This window comes from Battus philenor, unplaced genomic scaffold (genome assembly GCF_028537555.1).
Source record: "Battus philenor isolate CCGP_79_NKW_IND1 unplaced genomic scaffold, ilBatPhil1.0.hap1 SCAF_11, whole genome shotgun sequence".
Lineage (NCBI taxonomy): Eukaryota > Metazoa > Arthropoda > Insecta > Lepidoptera > Papilionidae > Battus > Battus philenor.
In genome coordinates, this window is record NW_027181673.1 from 118,218 (window position 1) to 140,563 (window position 22,346).

The 22,346-nt window shown below is 44.3% G+C and overlaps 3 protein-coding genes across 3 annotated transcripts; 1 reads left to right on the plus strand and 2 right to left on the minus strand.

Moving 5' to 3' along the window:
• Positions 1–1,635: 1,635 nt before the first annotated feature.
• Positions 1,636–6,709, minus strand: eEF1gamma (elongation factor 1-gamma). Its single transcript, XM_068771890.1, has 10 exons — positions 6,622–6,709; positions 6,356–6,505; positions 6,217–6,283; positions 5,333–5,475; positions 4,553–4,693; positions 4,107–4,274; positions 2,924–3,066; positions 2,678–2,847; positions 2,015–2,157; positions 1,636–1,906 (listed from the first exon to the last, which is right to left on the minus strand). The coding sequence occupies exons 1-10, from the start codon at positions 6,631–6,633 to the stop codon at positions 1,769–1,771; spliced, it is 1,275 nt and encodes a 424-aa protein (XP_068627991.1). The 5' UTR covers positions 6,634–6,709; the 3' UTR covers positions 1,636–1,768.
• Positions 6,710–7,101: 392 nt separating this feature from the next.
• LOC137928893 (calcineurin subunit B type 2) lies at positions 7,102–14,467 on the plus strand. Its single transcript, XM_068771901.1, has 5 exons — positions 7,102–7,214; positions 7,531–7,570; positions 11,954–12,117; positions 12,300–12,434; positions 12,712–14,467. The coding sequence occupies exons 1-5, from the start codon at positions 7,212–7,214 to the stop codon at positions 12,880–12,882; spliced, it is 513 nt and encodes a 170-aa protein (XP_068628002.1). The 5' UTR covers positions 7,102–7,211; the 3' UTR covers positions 12,883–14,467.
• Positions 14,468–16,169: 1,702 nt separating this feature from the next.
• mRpL14 (mitochondrial ribosomal protein L14) lies at positions 16,170–17,265 on the minus strand. Its single transcript, XM_068774362.1, has 2 exons — positions 17,024–17,265; positions 16,170–16,480 (listed from the first exon to the last, which is right to left on the minus strand). The coding sequence occupies exons 1-2, from the start codon at positions 17,205–17,207 to the stop codon at positions 16,212–16,214; spliced, it is 453 nt and encodes a 150-aa protein (XP_068630463.1). The 5' UTR covers positions 17,208–17,265; the 3' UTR covers positions 16,170–16,211.
• Between the last annotated feature and the right edge of the window lie 5,081 nt (positions 17,266–22,346).

A 22,346-nucleotide genomic window follows, 5' to 3' on the forward strand; every position in this document is an offset into this window, starting at 1 on the left:
ATGGCCGACCTAATAATTAGGATGTATACATTTTCGTATTGTGCGTAAATTTATGTCATCATTCTTTAATTAGTGCCTGTCTTGTGCTAAGTATAGGTAAATGCTGGGGATGGGCAGCACGTCAGCATAAGAATCTTAGTGTTATCTTTCAAATGAATAATTTTTTATATTTGAGGGTTGTTGTTGTCAAGGTTTTTAATGAAACGTGCGCGTTATTATGAACTATACTCGTGCGCAATACAACCGCAGAGCGATATGAAGCAAACGATTTGTATTTGTGTCCGTAACGCGCGCAGGGGCGCCGCGTGCGCGCGCGTGCAGCTCGGCGTGCAGCTCGGCGTGCAGCCGACGCGCACGGCACGCCGCCGCGCCCCGCACGAGCACACGCCCCGCGACGACCACGTGAGCATTACATCCAAATTTGTTACATTGCTAATGTTATAACAATAGAAGTGGGGGGAGGCTCATGTCCAACATTGGACGCTCCCAGAGACAACGGCTCCCAGAGACGTGGCCACGCTCGGATCGGCCGCTTTATTGAATGTAGACCCAGTGTTCGAGTGTACTGCACGAACCGACACGACTGACCGCGGTGAGGGCGGAAACCCGCTGTGTTCGACGAGTAAATTATATTTGAATTCTGAGGGTCAGTAAGCCGGGGTAGCATTCCAATATCCTCGGGGTCAACGCCACACGAACACCGAGCCCAGCATGCTCCCAGTGCGGCGGGTACGACGCAACCTTACAAGTTGCCTTCCGTACGGTCTGTTCGCAAGTAACGCGCGCGCACCCCCCGCAGGACGCCGCCCCCGCCCCGGCCGCCGGCTCGTCGCGGCACCTGGTGACGTAGCGGCGCAGCGCCGCCTCAGCTCGGAGCCCGCGCCGCCGCCAGTGGCACGGAGCCGGCGCGAGATGTTATAGTTTTTGGAATGTAAATTTACCTGTTCACTAGACATATTATATTTATAGCGTCGTTTGTAACTGCGCTGCCGGCCGCCGACCTTGCTTGCATCTTGGATGTTTGCAGGGCGCGCGCCGCAGCGCTCACTTTTGTAAGATGCAATAGTCGTCGTAATGTCTTTGAAATGTTTTTGTGACTTCCACGTTTACTGTCATATTTATGGCGACCCTATTTAGATATCGAATCCGAACAGCTGAGCAAGCAGCCGCGCGGCCCCGCCCGGCGGGCTGCGGCCAGTGTACGAACCTTTGCTCACATCACGTGTATCACTGCCGCGCGATGGACACTGACGCCGTACACGAACCGCACTTCGCAGCCAAAACTAAAGTCGCCACCGGGCGGGCGCGGCGCGTGCTGCGTCTAAAGCTTTTATCGAAATTTATTCTGATTTTTCAAATTATTCTATTTCTAATGTAACGCTTGATACTGCCGCTGCGGCCGCTTCGGGTTCGCCTCCGTGGACTTAGTCCCCGGAACGCAATACTTAACGACGTATGTACCAATGTTAAATTACTTCTACACTCCAGCCGTAAGTCTGAAATGTAAAAAAATATAAATTTTTGCTTTTATCTGGTGTTTTTCTTTTTTTACCCAAACCTTAAGTACAGTAAATATTTAAAGAAACAACTTCGACCGGGACGCAGAGAGCCCGATGTTCAAATGAAAAAACAGTGTTAGGTAAAAAACAATTTATTATATTTTCGCACAAGGGAGCGTCGCGCTGCAGCCGCAGAATAAATAAGACGCAGTGGCACGGCGGTGCGCGGGGCGCCGGAATGCTGTGAGTGCAGGGGGGCCGAGCCCCGCTCACTTGAAGATCTTGCCTTGGTTGAACTTGCGGCCCTGCTTGTCCGTGCCGCTCCACGAAAAGTACTCCTGCACCAGCTTCTTCGTCTCCTCGCTGCTGGGGTCCAGCTTCTTCCAGTCGTACGACTCGTAGTCGATCTGCGGGAACCAGACCACAACGACAGTTACACGGCTGGATGAGCGAGAGGGAAGTTATTCCCAAAACGTTTCCACGACGCGGTCGCCTCATGTGCTGCGAGTGCTCACCTGCCAGTCGGGCGACAGCGGGAAGGCAAGTTCCTGGCCTCGCCACACCCACACACCCGAGATGCTAGAGTTGTTGTCCTCGCCAAACAGGCAAACGGACGCAAACGCCTGCTTCCGCATTTTGTCCAGTCGCTGGAACATGCCTGCACACACATAAACATAAATATTAAATGTTGTGTGGTTCTAGGCATCATTTGGTTTTCTAACGAAGTCTGTGTACCTGTATGTGGGAAAGAGACTGTTATGCCTTTTTCTTTCTATCTGCATCTCAAATTTGACACCAGCAGCTGGTTGGTTGGGTGAGATTGTTTGTTATATAACGCAGAGGGCGCGGCAGGTCGGTGTTTGCGACGTCACAACAGCCACCAAGCCGCGAGCACCACGAGAAAAGCATCAAATATTGCTTCAGAGGTTAGCAGAGCACAGCTTTAGCAACACGTTACTTACACGCACAAGGCTGTTACTACAGATGCTCCCATTGAACTGGCATTACTTCAATTTAAATCAATGGATAATCCATTTAATTATTCTTGTTTTTATCATGCACCACGCATGGTTAAAAAATAACTGCCTGTGACATTGTTGTATATTAATGAATACAAGGAGGGGCCAGTGAATCCCTCTATTAAATGAAGAAGATGCAGCAGGCAGAGGCCTACTCACCTGTAATAAGGTTACAGCTCATGAACACTTTGGCCAACTCCTCAGGGTACTTGTACTCAGCATACCAGATGGAGTAGTTCTCAGGGTCAAACTTCTCCCAGAAGTAAGGGATGGACTTGGCCTCATCCTCGTTGGAGTAGCAGCGCTTGAAGTCATCCATGTTGAATGTCCTGCAATTGTTAATGTTCAAGTATGAGACACAGAAACCCAGCGGAGCTGTTGCAAACAAAACATTGTAAAACGGACCCTTTGGGCATGGAGTCAAAGGGATCTTTTGACTCCTTGGGCTTCTCATCCAGGTCGTCAGCAGGCTCGGCAGGTGGCGCTTCCTCCTTCTTCTTTTGCTGTTGCTCTTTTTTTTCGGCTTTCTTGTCCTTCTTGCCCCCTTCCTGCAATCCAATGCATTTATTATGATACATTAAATTGAATAAGTATTTTGTAAATTTTTGAGTGGTTGATGTTTCCTTGGTGAGCGCTGCTCAAGTACATTCTTATACTTACCAACTTATTTTCATATTCTTATTTATTAATTTAAATTTTCTATTATTGTTTATATTGCATTATATTTTTACCCTTTTTATTTCACAACACACTAGTTTATAAGTATCCATCAAAAATGAATGAAAGCGAACACAACATTTTTGTACCCTCAAGTATAAAAGATATATAAAGAGTTCATCACCTAAATAATGATTTAGATTCTTTGATAATAATTTTGAGTATAACAAGAAATTGATTTGTACTAACAGTGAAGATGGTGTGGAAATTGGTGAAGGTGGTCATGAAAATAATCTAAAGCAAAGAACTCCCTGACATACTGATATGTCCTAATGCAAAAGTTCGCGCGCGTTGTAATGTGCGTCATTCAAAAGGGAACTTCCTAACAAGTATTGGTCACCCCATAAAGCGGAATGAAGATACAGAAAATTATATATTTTGGATCAATTAAATATGATTTATAATCCAGATGGCATCAAATCTCTTCTGGATGCCTTCAATTCGGGATTTCATATTGCAGATAATAAACCCGCAAAGCGTTTTTCAAGAGACTTTTGACAAAATAGCTACACATGATTTTTAATGATTATAGAGAACTGAATCGAATGAGTTACTAATTGTAAACAATAGGGCCCTGCATGCTGTTTTAACAATATGGTCTACATGCATATGGTTATTTAGTTTATTGTGAGAATGATACATGAAAACATTAAACTTTAGTCTCTTTCAGATAGTTTTCTATGTATCAATAAACATTGTCCAGTAATGATGGGCATGGGGATGGGGATGTGGATCCTTATAAAACTTCATATCATCTGCAAACACAGGAAGATGAAAGTGTAAGAAGCAAGCTGAAGCTACAGTTAAAGCCAGCCTTGAGGCACTCTACAAAGGATATGGATTCACCCCAAAGTATATCCTGTTGAGTTACCTTTTTGGATTGTGTGAGCTCCTGATACTTTTTGGGGTCATAGGTCGGTGCAGCGGCGCACAGCTGCACGCTGCCGACGGCAGCAGCCACGCGCGGTTGCTGCGCCACCGTGTTAAACCAACGCACAGCGTTCACCAGCGACGCGCGCACGCTGGGCTCCAGCACATGCTGCAACACAAACAGCACCAACCACTTGAACATTTGTATTTAACATATACAATATCCGCCCAATCACACCGCACTAGACAAACTGCTCCTTTATCTATATTAGGATTTTATTATTTATGGTATATGTGTATGTTAGCATACCAGTAGCTAGCAATTATCAACTTGCTCCAGTACAGCAGCTTGTTCCAGTGAGCATTTCTTTCCACCACATGCCATATTTTTTTGATAAACACAAGTTGAGCTAGTACTAAATTACAGTAGAAAAATTAGTAAATAACCTGGAAGGCGTGCAGTAGCGTGGAGAAGACAATGATATCCGCGAGTGTGATTCGCTCCGTGACAAGGAAGGTACGGGTGAGCAGGTGCTCGTCCAACAGCCGCAGTGCCGCTAGCAGATCCGCCTTCGCGCGCTCCACGTTCTGCAGAAACAATCTTCTAGTAAGTGTTTATGTATGATGTAGCCATGTGAACACGACCTCTCTTAAGGAGAGTTGTATACCAGACAGCAGTCACAAGTTACTCTGAATTTAAATTACATTTTTTGTTACATGCAGATTATCGTTTTTTCATGACAATGATGACTGAAAGCCATTTTTTTTATGACAGTGGTGACATTAAAGTAGTATAAACCTTAATAATTGCCATTGACTAACCAAAGTAATGTATATAATTATCAATGAAGTTTTGCCTTAACTTTTTGATATCCCCACAGGGAGGAAAAGCCTCATTGTTGACTATATACTCTGGCCCTAACAAAACTACCACAAACACACAATATTTAGACCAGTGGTTACTTACACAGCTAACAAAGTGTTCACGCCTACCTGGCATAGAACCCATGCCTCCAAATTAAATCTATTATCAGCTACAAGGCACTACTTCCTAAATGTTTGTTAAAAATATTAAACACTGGTTAATTCCAACAAGAACAACATGCAACCATGTATTTGGTATTGGTTCATTTAAATGTTGATAAATTTAAACTCAAAATTGAGTAGGGTTCAGTTTTTTAATTATGCTTTACTTCTAAGGTAGTTTTAAATAATCAAGTAATGCACCTGCTTATTGAACTGCATGATACCCAAGTAGGGGAACACCCATGCGCAAGATGCAGGCAGCAGCTCGCTGTCCGCCCAAGAAGCCCATTGCCAGATACGCGCCTGTGTCTCCACATCTTCTCCGCGCAGGGCCGCATTAGCAACTGATGCAGTATAACATCACATTGGATCACACTATGAATACTATTCTACAATAGCTAATTGGTAATAAAAAACTAAAGGGACTGCAATTTAAAACATGAATTCTAGTCTTATTTTTTAATATATTTTAATTTTTTTCCCAGAAATTGTAATTACAGTTCTACACTCAGTTAATAACATTTCACCAGGCAAGGACACTAAATCAGTACAGTATCAGGTATGATCCATCAAAGGACTTCATATACACTCATTAAATATCACTTTGGAACTTTTGCCACTTTAGTCACAGAAGTGACAGAACATTGGTTGTAATTATTTCTCCAAATATATCTTGTAAGAACTTACATAGATCATTATGTTTTTTTTTTAAATGCTTGAGGACCGCCCAAAATCATAATTACGATATAAGTATTGATGTTATTGATTAGCCTACAAAATAAATATGTTTATCAATCAGTATTTAAACTAGACCTTCTTAGATACACAAAATTGGGGATTTCTTGTAAGTACTACGTGCACACCTTCAACACGTTTGTAACATAATCACAAGAACAAACAATACGACTAGCTGAGAAACAGTTCATACTTGGCAACATACGCTGCACCAACCGCCGGCATCGCGCCCCGCGATGTTGCGGTGACAGACGATAGTTCTAATCACATCTGGCATTAAGGCCGTCTTAAACTATTTTTGCGAAACTCTCAATAACAGTGGCTTAATAATCTGGACCGAGAAGACTGACCGTAATAGGCGATGGCGTTGCTCTCCGTGAGAAGCACCTTCCCGTCAGCACTTTCGTAGGCCGGCACCTGCAGCCACGGAGGACACATTACACGTCAGCGACGACAGAGAAGGGCGAGCGAAGCCGCCAGCGCACTCACCTTGCCGGCCGGAAATTTGCTCAGGAACTCTTCGGACTTATTAGTCTCGCCGAAAACAAAGTCGGGCGCAACCCGCAGCTCCGCGCCCGAGTACTGCGCGGCGATGAGCGCCTTGTACGCTCGGAAGTTTTGCGGGTAAGTATACAGCACCTGCAACAAATACGTGCTCATTACGCCGGACGCCGAGGCGATCGAGTGGTTTTTGTCGGTAAAGAAAAAAACTGCACTTGGATTTAAGAGATAATTTAAGACAAAGTTCGACGTACCCCGGCCGCCATGATTGAGGGTTATTGAAAGAGAAAGATTCCAGCGGGGGAGGGGGGGAGGATATCGCCTAAGTGACAGCTGTCTCTAGACAGTGACAAAGTAACGACACGTTCATAAATTAGACTTATTATTAAGTAAGTACCACGCCGGTACATAGTATGCTAGTTATTTTTATGTTATATATAAAATCTGTTATTTTGCTTTTATTTCAGAAATATTACGCTATACAAATGACAAAAACAATAAAAACGATAAAAACTTGTGAACGAAATCACTACTTTGGACTGTAAAAAAAATGTACATTTTGTTTATTGAAAGTATCATTCTAAATGAATAAGGCACGTTGTTATATTTTCGATTGTCTCCTAAGTTTATGTAAAGATTTTTCGAGGGTGATTTTTTCTTAACGCTATGTTTCATAGAATTTATTTGACTGTTATATTTGTCTTTGGCTCCGTCTAGTTATCTGTATCTTTTATTTAGATCGATGTACGTCGGAGTCGTTCATTTACCTACTTTAATTTTTGTGCTTTGTTGCCGATTGTTGCTTTAACGAATTGTGCGATTACCAGTTAAATAAAAAACCAAAATGGTAAGTTCATGACAGCAATTTGTTACAATTGGTTTTAAACAATTGCAAGATAAGAGACCGGATGGTTTAATGATTCTGCCGGGAGCGTCGGGTCGGGTGTATTCTCGCGCCCAGCGATCTCCTCACTTATTCACCGATCGATCGAAAGAAACGCTGTCTACGATCGTTACAACTCGACCTCACAGTACCTGAGGTGACTCGACTGGTTCATCACAAACACAATATTAAAACATGAAATTCAAATAGGACGTTAATGTTTTTTAAGCGAATTGGCGTTGGTTTGTTAAAACTTCAATAATTTATTGACGTTTTACAGGGCAATGAAAATTCAATTCCTATGGAGCTGTGTTCAAACTGTAAGTATTAAACAAATATTAATTACCTTGTCACTTCAGTCTCTCGCCTTACTTGCAACTGACAGTATTTTATGATCTCGTTTGTTTTAAAAGTACATGATTTGCTTCTATGAATCGATAAAAACCTTACTGTCACTCAATATCACTGTCCCCACATCCCAATTAAAAATTCAGAGTTTTAGAGTTAAAGTTTGTCTGTGGACACCGATAGCGGGTACTTGCGAGGAGTCTCGTGTAGCGGAGCATCCGAGTGCCGCGTAGGGTGTGCAAACAAAAGATAACGGCCAGTTTGTTTCAGCGCGTGTAAACTGCCTTGATTTTAAGGTGGAGAACTGTGAGTGCCGTAGTGTCACTCGCGCCCTGTTGTCATCACCATGTTGACACACCGCACGTACACCGCAGCGCCCGCAACCGTTTCTGCCCAACAGCATACTAACTTTTGTACAAACTGATACAAGTCAATCTGAACCAAATGTCATCCTACTCGCCACTCGCGACCACCGCTTTGAGTTTGGAGCATGCTGCAATATGTAGACTTATTGTAGTGCAATGTATGTGTTAGAGCGCTCTTCTCATTGGCTCATGTTTCCTGTGGGCGTACTGTTGCTGTTGTTGCTCACTCAACTGACACACTCTGTTGTTAACACGAGACAAAAACGGTTGCGGGTGCATGTAACATAGAGCCGTTTGGGCCGTGGCTAGTGCATCTGCGTCACTCCTGCCTCTAGACATGTCATTAGAGTAATTTGTGCAAGTGTAATGCTACAATTGGTAGAGTCTGGATTAGTACAGTCTGGATGCTGGGCAGGTCCCACAGAGCAATTGGCAAGCTGCACTCTGGCACATTAGTTGAAACTGAGTATGTAAGCTACAAACAGGACTACCATACTCAGCCTATTGGTCAATTCAAGACTTCTACAAATGTTATTTATTTACAAGTAAATAATGAATAGGAAGAAATTGGTAGGTAATTGCATTATTAAACAAAAAAGCAGACTGCAATGTAATGTTTCATGTAGTGAATATGTTATATGATAAAGTTAGGACAAAATGCTCGGCCCCGGCGGCGGCGTCGCGAAGCCCTGGGGCGCAATGTGCACAAAGGTAGATTAACTGATTTTTGCCACAATGGGTGAGATAATCCGGATTTAAAAATAACTGTAATATGTGAAAGTGATTTAATCTGTGGCGCTCAATTTACTTATTAAATGTTGTGTGCCAGTGAGCCTTAAAATTAGATTGCGAATGGAGCCCTTTCGAATTCTCCTGCATAACTCTAGTGTCGGCTCTCTGTTCACCACTCATGACACTTAGTATTGCATTATTCCATATTGTTGACCATTCATAATGGTTGTGCATTACTTTCATGTTAGAGCTGTATGAGAATTATTTAAAACCAATGAAAAGTACAGCTTGCACAGCAGAGGCAGTCTAAGGGGTGTCTGGAAGTAGCGTGTGGCTGACATGGGCTAGTCAAACTTGGGTGCTGACAAGATTTTGGCTTACAGGGACAAAAGAAATTTGATATGCATTCCTTTTCTCTCACAGGGTGTCAGTTTGCTTGTTCCATATGTTAAATTATTTAATAAATTTGAATCCTGAAAATAAATCGTTCTCAAGTCTTGGGTATATAAAGTAAATACATTTATTTACCATTTCTTATTAGTGGATTCAGTAAAGCAGAGAACGATTCTGGTGCATCAGAAATAATTAGTATTTGTTTTTTTCTTTAATAACAAGAATGGGAAGCGCAGTCTGAGAATAAATTGTATGGAGTTGATGAGTAACAGTAGGCATTTTTATTTGCATTCCCTTGTTCATCCATGAACAAGCTTTGTATGCCGCAGGCCACATGGAACACTTGAGAAAATGTATGGTTCAGCAGACAGCGCTGTTCCTTTAATATATACATTTTTTTTAGTATAACCTGAAAGGCATGATAGCAACAATCTATTCCATGTTTATCTAGATCCTGGATTCATTTGCAAAGCCATTACTAAACAGTGTATAATTGCACATACAGCCGTATAAGTAAGGTACTTACATTTATTTATTTCTAAATACTCTAAATACAAAACAACTTGGTGAGGCCCGCACGGCGTGCAGGTACCTGCAGGGTGCATTTACTTTGTGTTGGAGTTCAGTTGTCCTTAATAGATTCAAACAGTTTGTGTTAAATGTCATAAAGACAATAATTGAAGTTATTTTTAATGTAAATGAGATACCAGCACTCCTTAAGGCCTGCTTTATCTTCCGTAACAGAGGCCTTGCGTGTTTCGGCGCCGACGCGTCCTGCTTTTGGCAATTACGGTACGTTCTTTTCGCGCAGTTTTTTTGACCGCACTCTCACTGCTGTAAGAATAGCATTTGCAGGAGGCAGTGGAGCTCTAGGGCTCCAGGAGTAGTCCCGGCTCGGTCCGTTACCTATTACCATTTTACAGAATTGATCGTGCATTTGGTTTAACAGACAGTTTTATGGAGATGTTAATATTATATCCTCGGATTTAACTTTGCTCCAAAGCTTCCATTTTTTAAAAGGTTTGGTTACCTGGTTTGATTGATCAGAGACGTAGCACGGTGTAACAAGTTGTGCAATAGAGTCACACTTGTCCGCTTTGAAAATATTTCCTTCGGCGTCTTCATCTTATGAAACCATGAACGATTTTCTGCGGAGTGCGCCCGTGTGGTTTCCGTCACAAATACGTTCAATAATTCCTTTGTAATGTTTGGACAATATTAGATAAAAGTCCGTTCCAAGCGATCTCTCTCATTGTCTGAGAGCCAGCGCTACTTTCTGGCCTCGCAGCCTTTCAGGCCGGCTGCTGTGAGTCCGGGAGCTTATGGGACCTCCATTGTCCTCCGAGCTGCGGCGAGCTCGGTGAGTTACGGGCATACTTGGCAGTCAGTAGTGACGTTTATATTTTATCTAGGAGAGCACCGCTCTCCACAGACCTTTTAACGCTCGATCGCACAGCACACTCGGAAACTTTAATTACTGTAGTTCTAAAACTATCCTAAGATAGTTTTAGATGCTAACATCTGGATGGACAACGAGCTCACGTCGTTTTATCATTTAGTGCCGCCGGCTGTCTCTGCTTCACAAATGAACAGCACTCAACACCCGACGGTTCGTGTCCGCGGGGTCGCGACGCGTCGCATTCATTTTCCACAAACATCGTTGGCCACATTTCGCGGGCGAGACGTGTTATGGATCCCTAAAAGCCCTTTTCTGTTGTTTGAAATAGAACTTTGCTAGCGCCTCTAACCGTACTTATAAACAAATAGTAAATTTTACAAAAAATTTAAAGTACACGTGTTTAATATTTTAGGCCAAGGCTGTATGTGACATGTTAGGTATGTGTAGTGCAAACCATAGTTTATTTGTTGGGAATTGTAATAAGGAAGCGAGACGTTATTGTGAATGTCCGCACCCTCTGTGCGACACCAGAGATACCGGCTTCTATTCGTGGACTAGTGGGTGCCTGCGGCGCGGTCCGCGCGAGCAGTTGACACTTCGCATAGCTAATGTTGTGGTGCTCAAGTTGGACGTCGCCAGTAGACGCAGGCGCGGGGCGGTGCGCGTCCTGTCCGCATTTGAAGGTGAGCCGTCGCCGCCGCAGTGTCACGCGTCTGAACTTGGAGTGCAGAGCGTTGTACTGATCTAGTTCCAAATACACGTGCATAGTCGTCCGCATAATACCATGTATATGTTTGATGTAGTGTTAGTTAAGGAAGACCATAGCGATCGCCCGACACCTTTTCCAAATCCGTAACCGCGCGCGGGAGCACGGCCAGGCGTGCTGCTAGTTGCAGTCTCAAAATGAAAGGACAATCCGCGCGGGCCGCATGGGGGGGGGGGGGGGGGCTGCCTCGTGCCGCCGACGGGCACGCGGGTCGGCGCGCGCACCGGCCACGAGCTCATGCATGAGTCGATGTACTTGCTTTGCGTAGACCTTATTAGATATTTGATGTGCGATGTGTAGGAGATGTCAGTGTGTTCCGTGTTGGTGTACAAACCGAGCGCCGGCCCCGGCGCGCCCGCTGCTCCTTAAACATTCATCAGTGAGGTGGGTGGTTGTAATCGCATTTGTCGATCCATCTTAACTTATTAAAACTACTCGTGTATTTAACACCAAGTCTTCAAATAAGCTTTCGGCGTCGATGCGAGAGGCCGTATTAAAGACTACTTTCCGATAGTATTACCGAAATGTCGCCTCCGTTGAAGCGCGTTGTATAAAGCAAATGGTATATCCGAGTACGCGGAGGGCGCGCCCCGGCTGCCACGCTTCGGCTACCCCTGCGCTCCGCGCGACGCGTGCGGCGCGGGGCGCGGCGGGGGCCGGAGCCGGTGCGGGGCACCGGCGGTAATGTGCGTGTGCGCAGTCGATGCGGACGAGATCCGGCGGCTGGGCAAGCGCTTTCGCAAGTTGGACCTCGACAACTCCGGCGCACTCTCGATCGACGAGTTCATGTCGCTGCCCGAGCTGCAGCAGAACCCACTGGTGCAGCGCGTCATCGACATATTTGACGCCGATGGCAACGGGGAGGTGAGAATCTACTCGACTTAATTTTTTACATCTGCTACGTATTAACCCAAAGTGTCGTAACCGCCGGATCGTATTTTATTCGTGATGTATTGCGTTTGCTCTGCGCACCGCGTGCGGACGGCGGCGGCGGGGGGAGGGGCGGCTGTGTGGTCAATTAACTCGGCATCGCCGTCACGTTGCAGGTGGACTTCAAGGAATTCATCCAGGGTGTGTCGCAGTTCAGCGTGAAGGGTGACAAGCTGTCCAAGTTGCGCTTCGCGTTTCGGATTTACGACATGGATAACGACGGCTACATATCTAACGGAGAGCTTTTCCAGGTTGGTACCGAGGATTCCAAACAACTTTTGGTTTCAACCCATTGAATTCATTTCTCCATCTATAGTACCGGTTGAAAAGGTTAGCCTCGTCGCCCGGCACCACGTGCTGCGACCGCGAGACGGCGCAGGTTTTCGACCTTTGATTGTCGCGCCGAGTAGCGCGTGAAGGTGGAAGGTAGTTTTGTACCGCTAGGTCTCGTGAAGAACTTAGTATTGAAATGAGTCTACGAAGTGTAAAACTATACCGTTACTTCATGCCGTCGCTGTTACGTTCCAGGTGCTGAAGATGATGGTGGGGAACAACCTGAAAGACACGCAGCTGCAGCAGATCGTGGACAAGACAATTCTGTTCGCGGACAAAGACGAGGACGGGCGGATCTCGTTCGAGGAGTTCTGCAACGTGGTGGGCAACACCGACATCCACAAGAAGATGGTGGTGGACGTGTAGGCCGCGCAGTCAGCAGCCAGCGGCGCGCCCGGCCCGCGGCTCGCGCCCGCCGCCTCTTTTATCTCAGACCTCGTCCGCTGTCCGCGAGAAAGCGATTCTTCCAAAATTTAACTTAAACGATTACCTTCTTCCAAATGAAATCAAGTTTAATATTTTGTTTTAAGCGTACGTTGTTAAGTTTTTTTAATTTTATACTTTTTGCTGAAAGAGGCTTCGCAGAGGTTCGCGCCGCATCCGTTGCATCCCGAGCGGGCGGAGCTCCCCGGGCGCCGGCCTTTCGTGCCATAGCATCTTTTAGTTTTGCGGGTCTCGCGGGAGCTCCGGTCCTCAAGGCGCCGCGTCCTTAAGGCGGAGGCCGAGCCGCGGCGCCCGAGGTCGCGCGCTACTTGTTAAGTCGTTCATATATTTACTCGTCATCCTAGTTGTACATCATAGACCTATATATCGTAAATGAGTCGGAGTCATTTTATTGTTCTTTTGCGGTAATTTTTATTGGTGTTGTTATTTAGTATTTTATTTCATAAGGCCGTCCCCGCGTAGCGCGCCGCGGACTGTCGCTCCTCGCGTTGTCCGTGCGGCCCGTGCGGCGGCGCGCGTTTCGCGTACCGCATTCTGTCTCTCATACGTTACGTCTCCTCCCTCCCCCGGGCGGCGCCGCGACTGCGATCCGCGTTGTAAATTCAACGTGTTTTTGCACAGAAGTTCCTTTGAAGCCTCCCAGGCTTCAAATGGAACAGGACAAGTTCTTTGCAAGCATTAAAATGAGCCTTATGATGAGCGGCGGTCGCGGCGTGGCCAACCCCCCTCCGATCCGCACCACCTCACCTCCCATCCTTTATCCGCAGGTATTGAATGCGCTCCAGTGAAGTGATCCACGTCCGACCTCCTTCAAAGCTGCCTTATTCCTGGATCCATTTTATATTCCATGCTGAGCGGCGTGCGCGCCGGAACTTTATTGTTTATACAGTAATGCGGGGGTTTTGACTCTGAGTACTTACTTATGCGTGTGTACTAACGTAAAAGTGTCCGCTGAGCGGGTGCCGCTCCCGCCGCGGTCCGCGTGCGATCTGTTTACATGTTAATATCAGCGCGACGCATTAGCCGTTAACATTATGACGGCGTTTCGCTGTACCGAGCACGCCGGGGCCCATTGCCCAGGTACAATGATTTGGGAGGACGCGCAGCCGCCGTCGCCGCGTAGCCATCGCCTCAGCCCCCGAGCGCTGGGGGGCGCGGGGCCGATCAAACGCACAATCTCTGTCGACAACGCTGCTGTCCCCCTCGGCCAAAATTTCGTGTCTGCGAGGCGAGGTGTGGACGTCGCCAAGTGCGAGACCTTGCCCGAGTTCGCATCGAACCGAGCGGCAGGCTGCGCCCGGAGCGCTCGCCGCCTGCTGGCGATCGACGAGGACATATACATAAATCTTCAGTCTCTATCCTTACCCCGCTGGTATTTTAATTTATTGCTTTTGTCTGTGGACATGTTGTGATCGAAAACCCCCAAAGTACAAGCAGCGGCCGCGCGTCCTCACTGCGTTTGTTTGAAACTGGAACTGAAAATGTTTTATTAAATTTTCAAATTTCATTTGTTGTCGTTTCATTTGTTGTTGCGTTGTGCGCGTCCGCGTGCGGTTGTGAACCAATACTTACGCCCACATTAAAATATATAAGTATTCAGGTGCACATAGATTAGTATTATATTGAGCAATTAAAATTATAAAGAGCTAATCTCTTTTTATGAAGCAATGGTCTGTCAGGGTCTGGATTTGGAAATTATTCACATAAGTACTTTGGTTTAATTTTTCTGGGCCTATGTTATATGCAATACAAATTTAAAAAATTCTGCAATCAATCCGAGCCAACAACAATCGTCCAAAGAGCCTCATGGGACTCGGGAGAAGATTGACCACTTCTGGTCTATGTAAATAATAAAAACTAGCAGTAGACATGAAAACTTTCTCCGGAATCATTAGCTAAGGTAGGCGTGCCCCAAGCCTCAGTGTTGAGTTCGTTTTTATTTCTAGTTTTCAATGGCTTGCCCAGTAAAGAACAACCATGACATTACATTGTTTACAGATGAGACATTTCAAAGTACGGGGTGTCTGGTGGCAAATATGTCTAAAAAATATTATTTCAAATGGCTGAGGCATTTTCAAGAACAATGTCTCTTATGCAGCTGCTCATCTTGCTCAAACTTAGTTATTCAACAGCAAAGGGAAGGACCGAGTGTAAATTAAATTGGTTCCTTGGCAAAGAGATTTAGCGCAACTGCTTCAGCTACGAACACAGGCCAGAGTCCAGTAGATCTTCAAGGACTCAAAAATAGTAATATTAACTTTTAATACCAAACAGCAACTTCGAAGAGCGATTTTTCAAGAAATTTGCAAAAAAGATTTGAAGATTTATCCTTTTAAAATTTAAATTATTCAGGGTCTGAAAAGTGACTTTCACACAAAATTTTTTGGAGCGATGAGGCTCCTTTTCACTTGCCCATGTCAAAACTGGTCTCCAGGAACCCATACCGAATCTAACTCGACTGAACCTTCAAAATCATTTAATTGCCCCATGGTAACCATCTGGTGTGCGTTATCCATGAATGGATAATTGGACCATTTTTTTTTCGAAAAATCTCAACGCTTGCCAATAAATGTCAACAGTGAGAATTATTAATGTATGATTACTGATTTCTTTTTGCTGAACTAGTGTCCTCAACATATTGTGGTTCCAACAGGATGGTGCAACTGCACATACAGCTAGTGCATGAATTTGTTTCGAGAATCTATCCCCTAAAAACTGATTAGTAGCTTTGGAGATATCCTGTGGCCTCAGAGTTCACTCAAACTAACTCGAATGGATTGCTTTTAATGTGGCTAACTCAAAGATAGAGTTTATAATAACATTCCCCAACCCTGGGGAATTAAAAAAGTAAATATTCTGGATTTATTTTAAATGACATACTCTTTAAAAGTTAAATGCTTTTGATAAAACTATATGCCAAATATTTTTTTTTAAAGTTTGAAAATATTTGTCTGCTAACAGACATCCCGTGTAACAATAGTCAAACAAGACCTACTGGCAATTGTGTACAGTATTACAATACACTACTAGTAAAACCTCAGAATTGCTAATTCAGAGGTGTTACTTAATAAATTGAATAAAAATGAAAATAAAGTGTTATTGTAATTTATAACTGCTTGAATAGCATCATGAGTAGATATAGAATGAAATGAACATTAAAAAGATATAATTACAAAAAAGTTCACAAGAGAGATTAAAACAATTTTTGCTTTGAACTAATTTATTTACACTAGTCCTAACTAAAGCTATCACTAAACAAATTTGGTTGCAATGGACAGCAACTTGGTATAGTCAGCTCCCTTTGCATGGGTCCTCTCCTTGAGGATAGTCCGCAGGATAGTGGGGATGGGAACATGTATTCGAGTGCCCAGGGGGGTGCCATTGTCATCAATCAGCACCACATTGTTGCTATCAAATTTGGGCACTTTGACATTTTGTGTCTGCTTTAATCCCACCAGTATGCCTTTCTTCTTTTGACCTTTAATAGCTACCATCACTCTATCTCCGATGTAGCCAATTCCTGTAGCAAAATATACAACTGATAAACATTTATAACTGTGTAAGGGAGAACAAAAGTGATCCAGTCAAAATTAAAACCATTTTCAGAAAATAACATTAATGCATTAGTTCTGTTAATAATACTGAATGCTAAAGAGGAAGATTGTGATTCTCAAGAACTGTCTGCTATGTGCTCGGAGCAGTGGGGCCTGTAAGGTTTTATTCTGAATATTGTTAGATAAATACGTGTTGGCAAATACACCGTTGATAACCAAGGTTCTCCCTGATACAAATAATGTTAAGTTGTTTGTATAGTTGCAGTTGCAGCGTGGCTATTTAGTTTCTCTAAACTAAATAGCCATGCTGCATTCCTGGACCAACAGGCCGTGTTAACCTGCATACTGAAATAATTAAAAATGGTCTTCGAACGATGACGTTACTAGACTGCAGCAGAGCTTAAACAATAATACTCTAAAATTCTAATGTAATAAAACCGTAAAATTGAAGAGTGCTAAACTCTTCTTATTGCAATCTTTAGGATGTTTTTCAATTCACTTTTACGTACTTTTTTTATTGTAGACGCAAATAACTTTGGGCGGTTTGCCTTCCGCCATAGCGCGCTTGCCGATCTCAGAGTTGTCGACGACCCGCAGCCGGGTCAGCAGCTGCACCTCGCACAGGGGTACGCTCGTGTGAAGCCTCCGGGCTGCGCTCCCGGACCACAATTTGTGTACAAAATTCCTCAACATTTTCTTTTTGTTTGGCTCATCGAATTGTTTAGGTTATTCCGATCTCTTTTGACGTTGACGTGTGTGAAGGAGGATTGCCAACATTGACCCATAATTTATATAAATGTTTCGTCGAAATGATTAAGTTGTTAAGTAAAAATTAAAAAAAAATTATGAATACCTAGTATTTATTTTTTCCACGTCGAAATTTTTTCAGTATTAGAGATGAACCCAGTCACCATGGTTATAGGAAAACAAATAACCTAATAATAATTTTAAATGTACTAATAATTCTATTAGGGTAAAAAGTTAATTTTATGTACTATATGAAAAACTCTTATTAAATTTGGCCGCGAAGTTGACATGTCTTTCAAATATTAATTGGCATGCCGCATATACTATGATCGTGGTTTAGGATAGTTTTTCTAGATAGAGTAACCATCTCTGCTTACCCAGCGGCAGCAACCGTTAGGTCATCAAGCAGTGGTCGGCAAAGTTATTAGCCAAAGACCGAAAATTAAACATTACAAAAATTTAAAAAAAAATTGGGAGTCAAATCTGCTTGTTAAGTAAACTTTTATTACACTGAGTAAGTAGTACACTAAATAAAACTAAATTACATACTTAATAAACGTTTATCAATGCGGAAAATGTGCTTACATTTCTTTGGAAAGTTTGAGAATCAGATTTGTCTGTTGTAGTTTTTAATTTTTATTATGATTGCAAGTTCTAATCAATAAGACAACATCTTACTCTATACGATAATGTTCTTGCTTGAAAAAGATTGTTCGTATACATATGTAAAACAATAAACTCGAGCTTTTTGAACACATCGATAAATATTTAATTTTTTCTTATTTATCGATTTTTTTAATGAAAATGTTATTGCGCCTTCCATAGGTATTTGGGCCAGAACTGCACTGGAGTTGTTAAAGAGCCACATGCGGCTCCGAAGCCGTACTTTGGCGGTCACTGGAGTAAAGCACAAGTAAATGTCGCAGGCTCAAGCAAGCAGGGGACAGATGGCGCTTAGCTTAAACTTGCTTTTTGATAACAAAACTCACGGGCGGGTGCGGGTCGCTCGCTACACGTTATTTGTGACCGGATTAGTCCTTGCGTCATGTCAATATTTCTCTATCAATTTTTTAACAATTACATTTTTTTATTTCGATTAAAGCTCACTTAAATTTGCCCAACATAAATACTTTTTAAATACCTCATCGGATGATCCTGTAGACATTATCACTGAAACAATATTGATTTTGATGTTTTACTTATTAATAATTCGATTGATTGATTTCTCTGACTCGTGGCCAGTAGCGCACTTGTTGTGCAAAGGCGACGTTTGTTCTAATCACATTATGTTTCGGACGGAGTGTTATTTAAGAAAAAAAGGTAAAAAATAAGACTTTATTGTGGAGCTCTAAATGAATTTTTGACTTGGACGCCGCCCCGCCATTCGAAGCTTCGACGGAGTTTTAGGGCTCAGTGACGCCAAAAGGCCTCGACCCCGACCCGAGTTCCTACAAGGCAATTTACGGCAAGTAACATTCAACAAATATAATAATAATTAAATATTTTGTTAGAAATTAAACTGTTCGCGCCATAGCGGCGTCCTTTGAAGAGAATAATTAAACGGTTGCCAATGAACTAAGTTAAAGTCATTATTGATAATTTAATTTGATTTAAATGACTGGCCAACTGTTTGTTTGCAATTGCTAGAGAGTCGACAGCATGAGCTAGCCAGTCCATTTATATAAGCGTAACAGTCTCTTGCGGCTTGCTGCACGCGTGTCGAAAAAAAATTACAAGATGTTTGCATTCGCTGCTGACTAAGCATTAACAGAATAATGTTCAACATTCAAATTAATTTATATCGATATTATGAAACCACACAAAAAAACAAGGTTATTTTTCTGAAAACAGCTCAAAATCCATTGCTCATGATTCTGCACCCTTAGTATCGTTGAATTTACGTTTAGAACCGTTTATTATTGCAGTAAACGATGTTCATTAATAAAGAGCCACGAGGAACTGCACACGATATTGGATTAATAGTCGCGAGCATCAACCAGTGTGAAGCTACAGATTCGATGAAAGGCTTTATTGAAGCAGAGACGGACTCGTACTCGACGTCGGTGACATGATGGCGGTCGGTATAAACGGAGGAGACGTGTTCTGCGCAGAGATTGCACGCTGTTCGTCTGTCGGTCATTACAAGAGAACGCTTGTTCCTGCACACGGAGCCTTGGCTTGGGCACCCACTCGTCGATAATGATCGCTTAGCATTCCGTCACAAGGGCATAAGGTAGCAGTTGCCACGCTAATAACACTACTGCCACTTCGGAAAGTGTTACCGTTGGTGGAAATGGCGAAAGAGACTACAGCAACGCTTCCATCTGTTACGATGTCCGTATCTCTTATATCCGTAGCTGCCAAAGTTATGTAGCTTGAGCGCCGGTCGTCATTTGCTGTGACTTTCGTCGTATCGTCGACATTTTCATTATATTCGCAACACATGTTTACGCTGCCATTTCAAAAATTCGAAGCGCATGTCAAAAGTAAATTGAGGGGTAAGGCTCTGGCGAATATTTAAAAGACAAGGATCCTTGGCCATGTTGTCGCTGGGTTATTTTGATTTCATCTGGACTATGTCTGATGGTGTGTATGTGTATAAATCTGTGTCGTTAAACTATCAAGCGCAGTCTGTTCCTGCTTCTTTGCCACAACACCTTGCTTAGAGTTAATAATAAAATAGATAGAAAAAGTTGACAATCTGAAAGGCTTCTGTTGAGAATTACAATGTAGTATAAATAAATTTTGTCTCGTTCTTTACTTTGTTCGTTGATTTGTGTTTTTATCTCACTGTTGTGTGCGGTAGCAACTGATAGAAGATGCACGCGGCCGGACTTTTTTAATATATATTTATTTATTGACTTTGTATGCAATTTATGTAAGTCTTGACGCGTGTTATTTAGTTCAATTTAGCTCCGACTTCAGTTTCTTGACGCTCCGACGGCAACGATTAACTCATTTATTACAAGAAGGAAAAATAAACTTGTGACACCGAGGTTTCGTTAACATTGATGCGTACCTGCGATAAAGTCCGGAAATTATTTTAAATTTTTCGGGAAAAAGGAAATTCAAAGCTTACGTTAAGGTAACATTGATCAATAAAGCATATTGAATAAAGGATTTTATCAGAGATAAACATGTCTGGTGTCGCGTTCATCTTCACTTGACAAATAGACCAAGACGTACAGTACCTGTTGAGTAGGATCGCCGGTGCCTAATTCTTCTGGGTGGAGTCAACGTTCAGAACGCGGTGGTGGTCTAAATAAATACGTAAACATATGTCATGTCTATACTTTCACAAGCCGCTCAGTAAAGTCTACATGTCAACGTGTCGAGCTGCCGGCCGCGCGCCCGTCTGCAGCTGGACGTGTCGTTCTACCGTCCGGCCCTTTGGTCCCCTTTTATACTCGACTGTTGCGAAGAGAATATGCAAAATGTAAGGATGTGCTCCTCACACTCCAAGTGCGAGCGCATTGGCGTTCATTCTGTTTGTTGCGCGAGTGCCGGTCCCGTCGGCAGTGCAGTCGCAGCGCATCTGATGACGCAGTGCACCGGACACCGCTCTGTGCATTTATACGTATTTCTCAATTGGCTATGTATATATAATATATCTCGTTTTCGACGGCACTCCCGCAGCAGAGCGGGAGCACGAGGTGCTGGGAAGACGTTACTGGGGAGCGGGCCCTCCTTGTGCCAGAGTTGGGACCAGTAGCAGGATGGTTGCACGTGATCACGCACGTTGCGAGACGCCCAAGCGTGCGGTCCCTTCATGCCGTACAAGTAAAAAAAGCAAAGTGTTTGACCTCTGTCTCGCCTGATGTTAAGCGATGACGAGGTCTGCGATGCTACAGGCTTGCCTAGAAGAAACCTATTCACTCTCGACTTGAAGACTCCCGAGTTATAGTCAGCAGGAAACAACGTTAGTTGTTTGCGCTATAAAAGAAGACTCAAAACGCTTAGTGCTAGTTGCATGGACGCCGCGAATCTGTGCGACTTGTTTGATGGAAGAAGGAGTCGGGAGATTCAATTGATGTAAGTTGTTACGTTTTGAGTTATTGCTGTTAAAATTGAGTTAATGGGCGAGGTGCCAGGGGCGCGGGGGCGCGGGCGACAGGAGAGGGCGCTATCGTGTCGCTGTCTTTACCGGCGAGCGCGGGTCGTCGCGGGGCCGTCGCGGGGCCGTCGCGGGGCCGTCGCGGGTGTCAACTCGGTCGCGTTTTTTATTTGACGCAATCAAAGGATATTGATTACGCGGACGGTGTTGTCGTTAGCGGCCGGTGATTAAAGGGGGTAACCCAATAGCGCGCGGGCTCGGCTTACGTCATTAGGGCCGCGGAGGCTCCGGCGCTTTTGTGGCGGCGCTTCCGGCGCTTTGTGCGCGCGGTCGGGCGACGCGCACAAAGCCGCGGGCCCTTTCAGCGGCCGTCGGGATGCTCGTGTTTTGGGTATCGCGCGTCCGCATTGTGCGCGGATTAGATCGGGTGTCGCTGCGCCGCCGCCGCCCCGCTGCCGTCCCGCCGCCGCGTCGCCGCCGCGCCGTCGCCGGGCATGCGAGACAGTTTGTAGATTGTTCTATAAATTACTACCGAGCGTACTTTTTCATTAGGCCAGAACTACGCCACGCGCGTGGCTCGTGTGGGCTGAAATCTCACGTGGAAGTTTTCACGACAACTTTTGTGCGGAATAAATATAACAAAGCGTCAGTCGTCACCGGGCGCCGCCGCATGCGGTAACTATTCCAGCTACGACTATTTTGCTATATTTTAATTGTGTTAGATTTTTATCTTATTATTCTTTTAATAAATTAATTTTAGGTTTATCTTAAATAAAACCTTGATGTTCTCTGCGGTGGGTGCCGGTGCGGCGGCGACGAGGCCGCCCGCGCGCTCCCTGGGCGGCGAGGCTTTGCTCTCGGTGTTAGCGCAGACGCTCAGCGGCGGGATCGTTTTGCAGCCGCGGCTCGCTGTTCAAGTGTAGAGAAAAAACTCCGCGGGCGAGCAAGTCGGCGGGCGAGCCGCTGCCTTCGCGAGTCTCCGCGCGCCGACCTCCCCCGTCCCCCCGCTCCCGGGAGGGGGCGAACGGGTA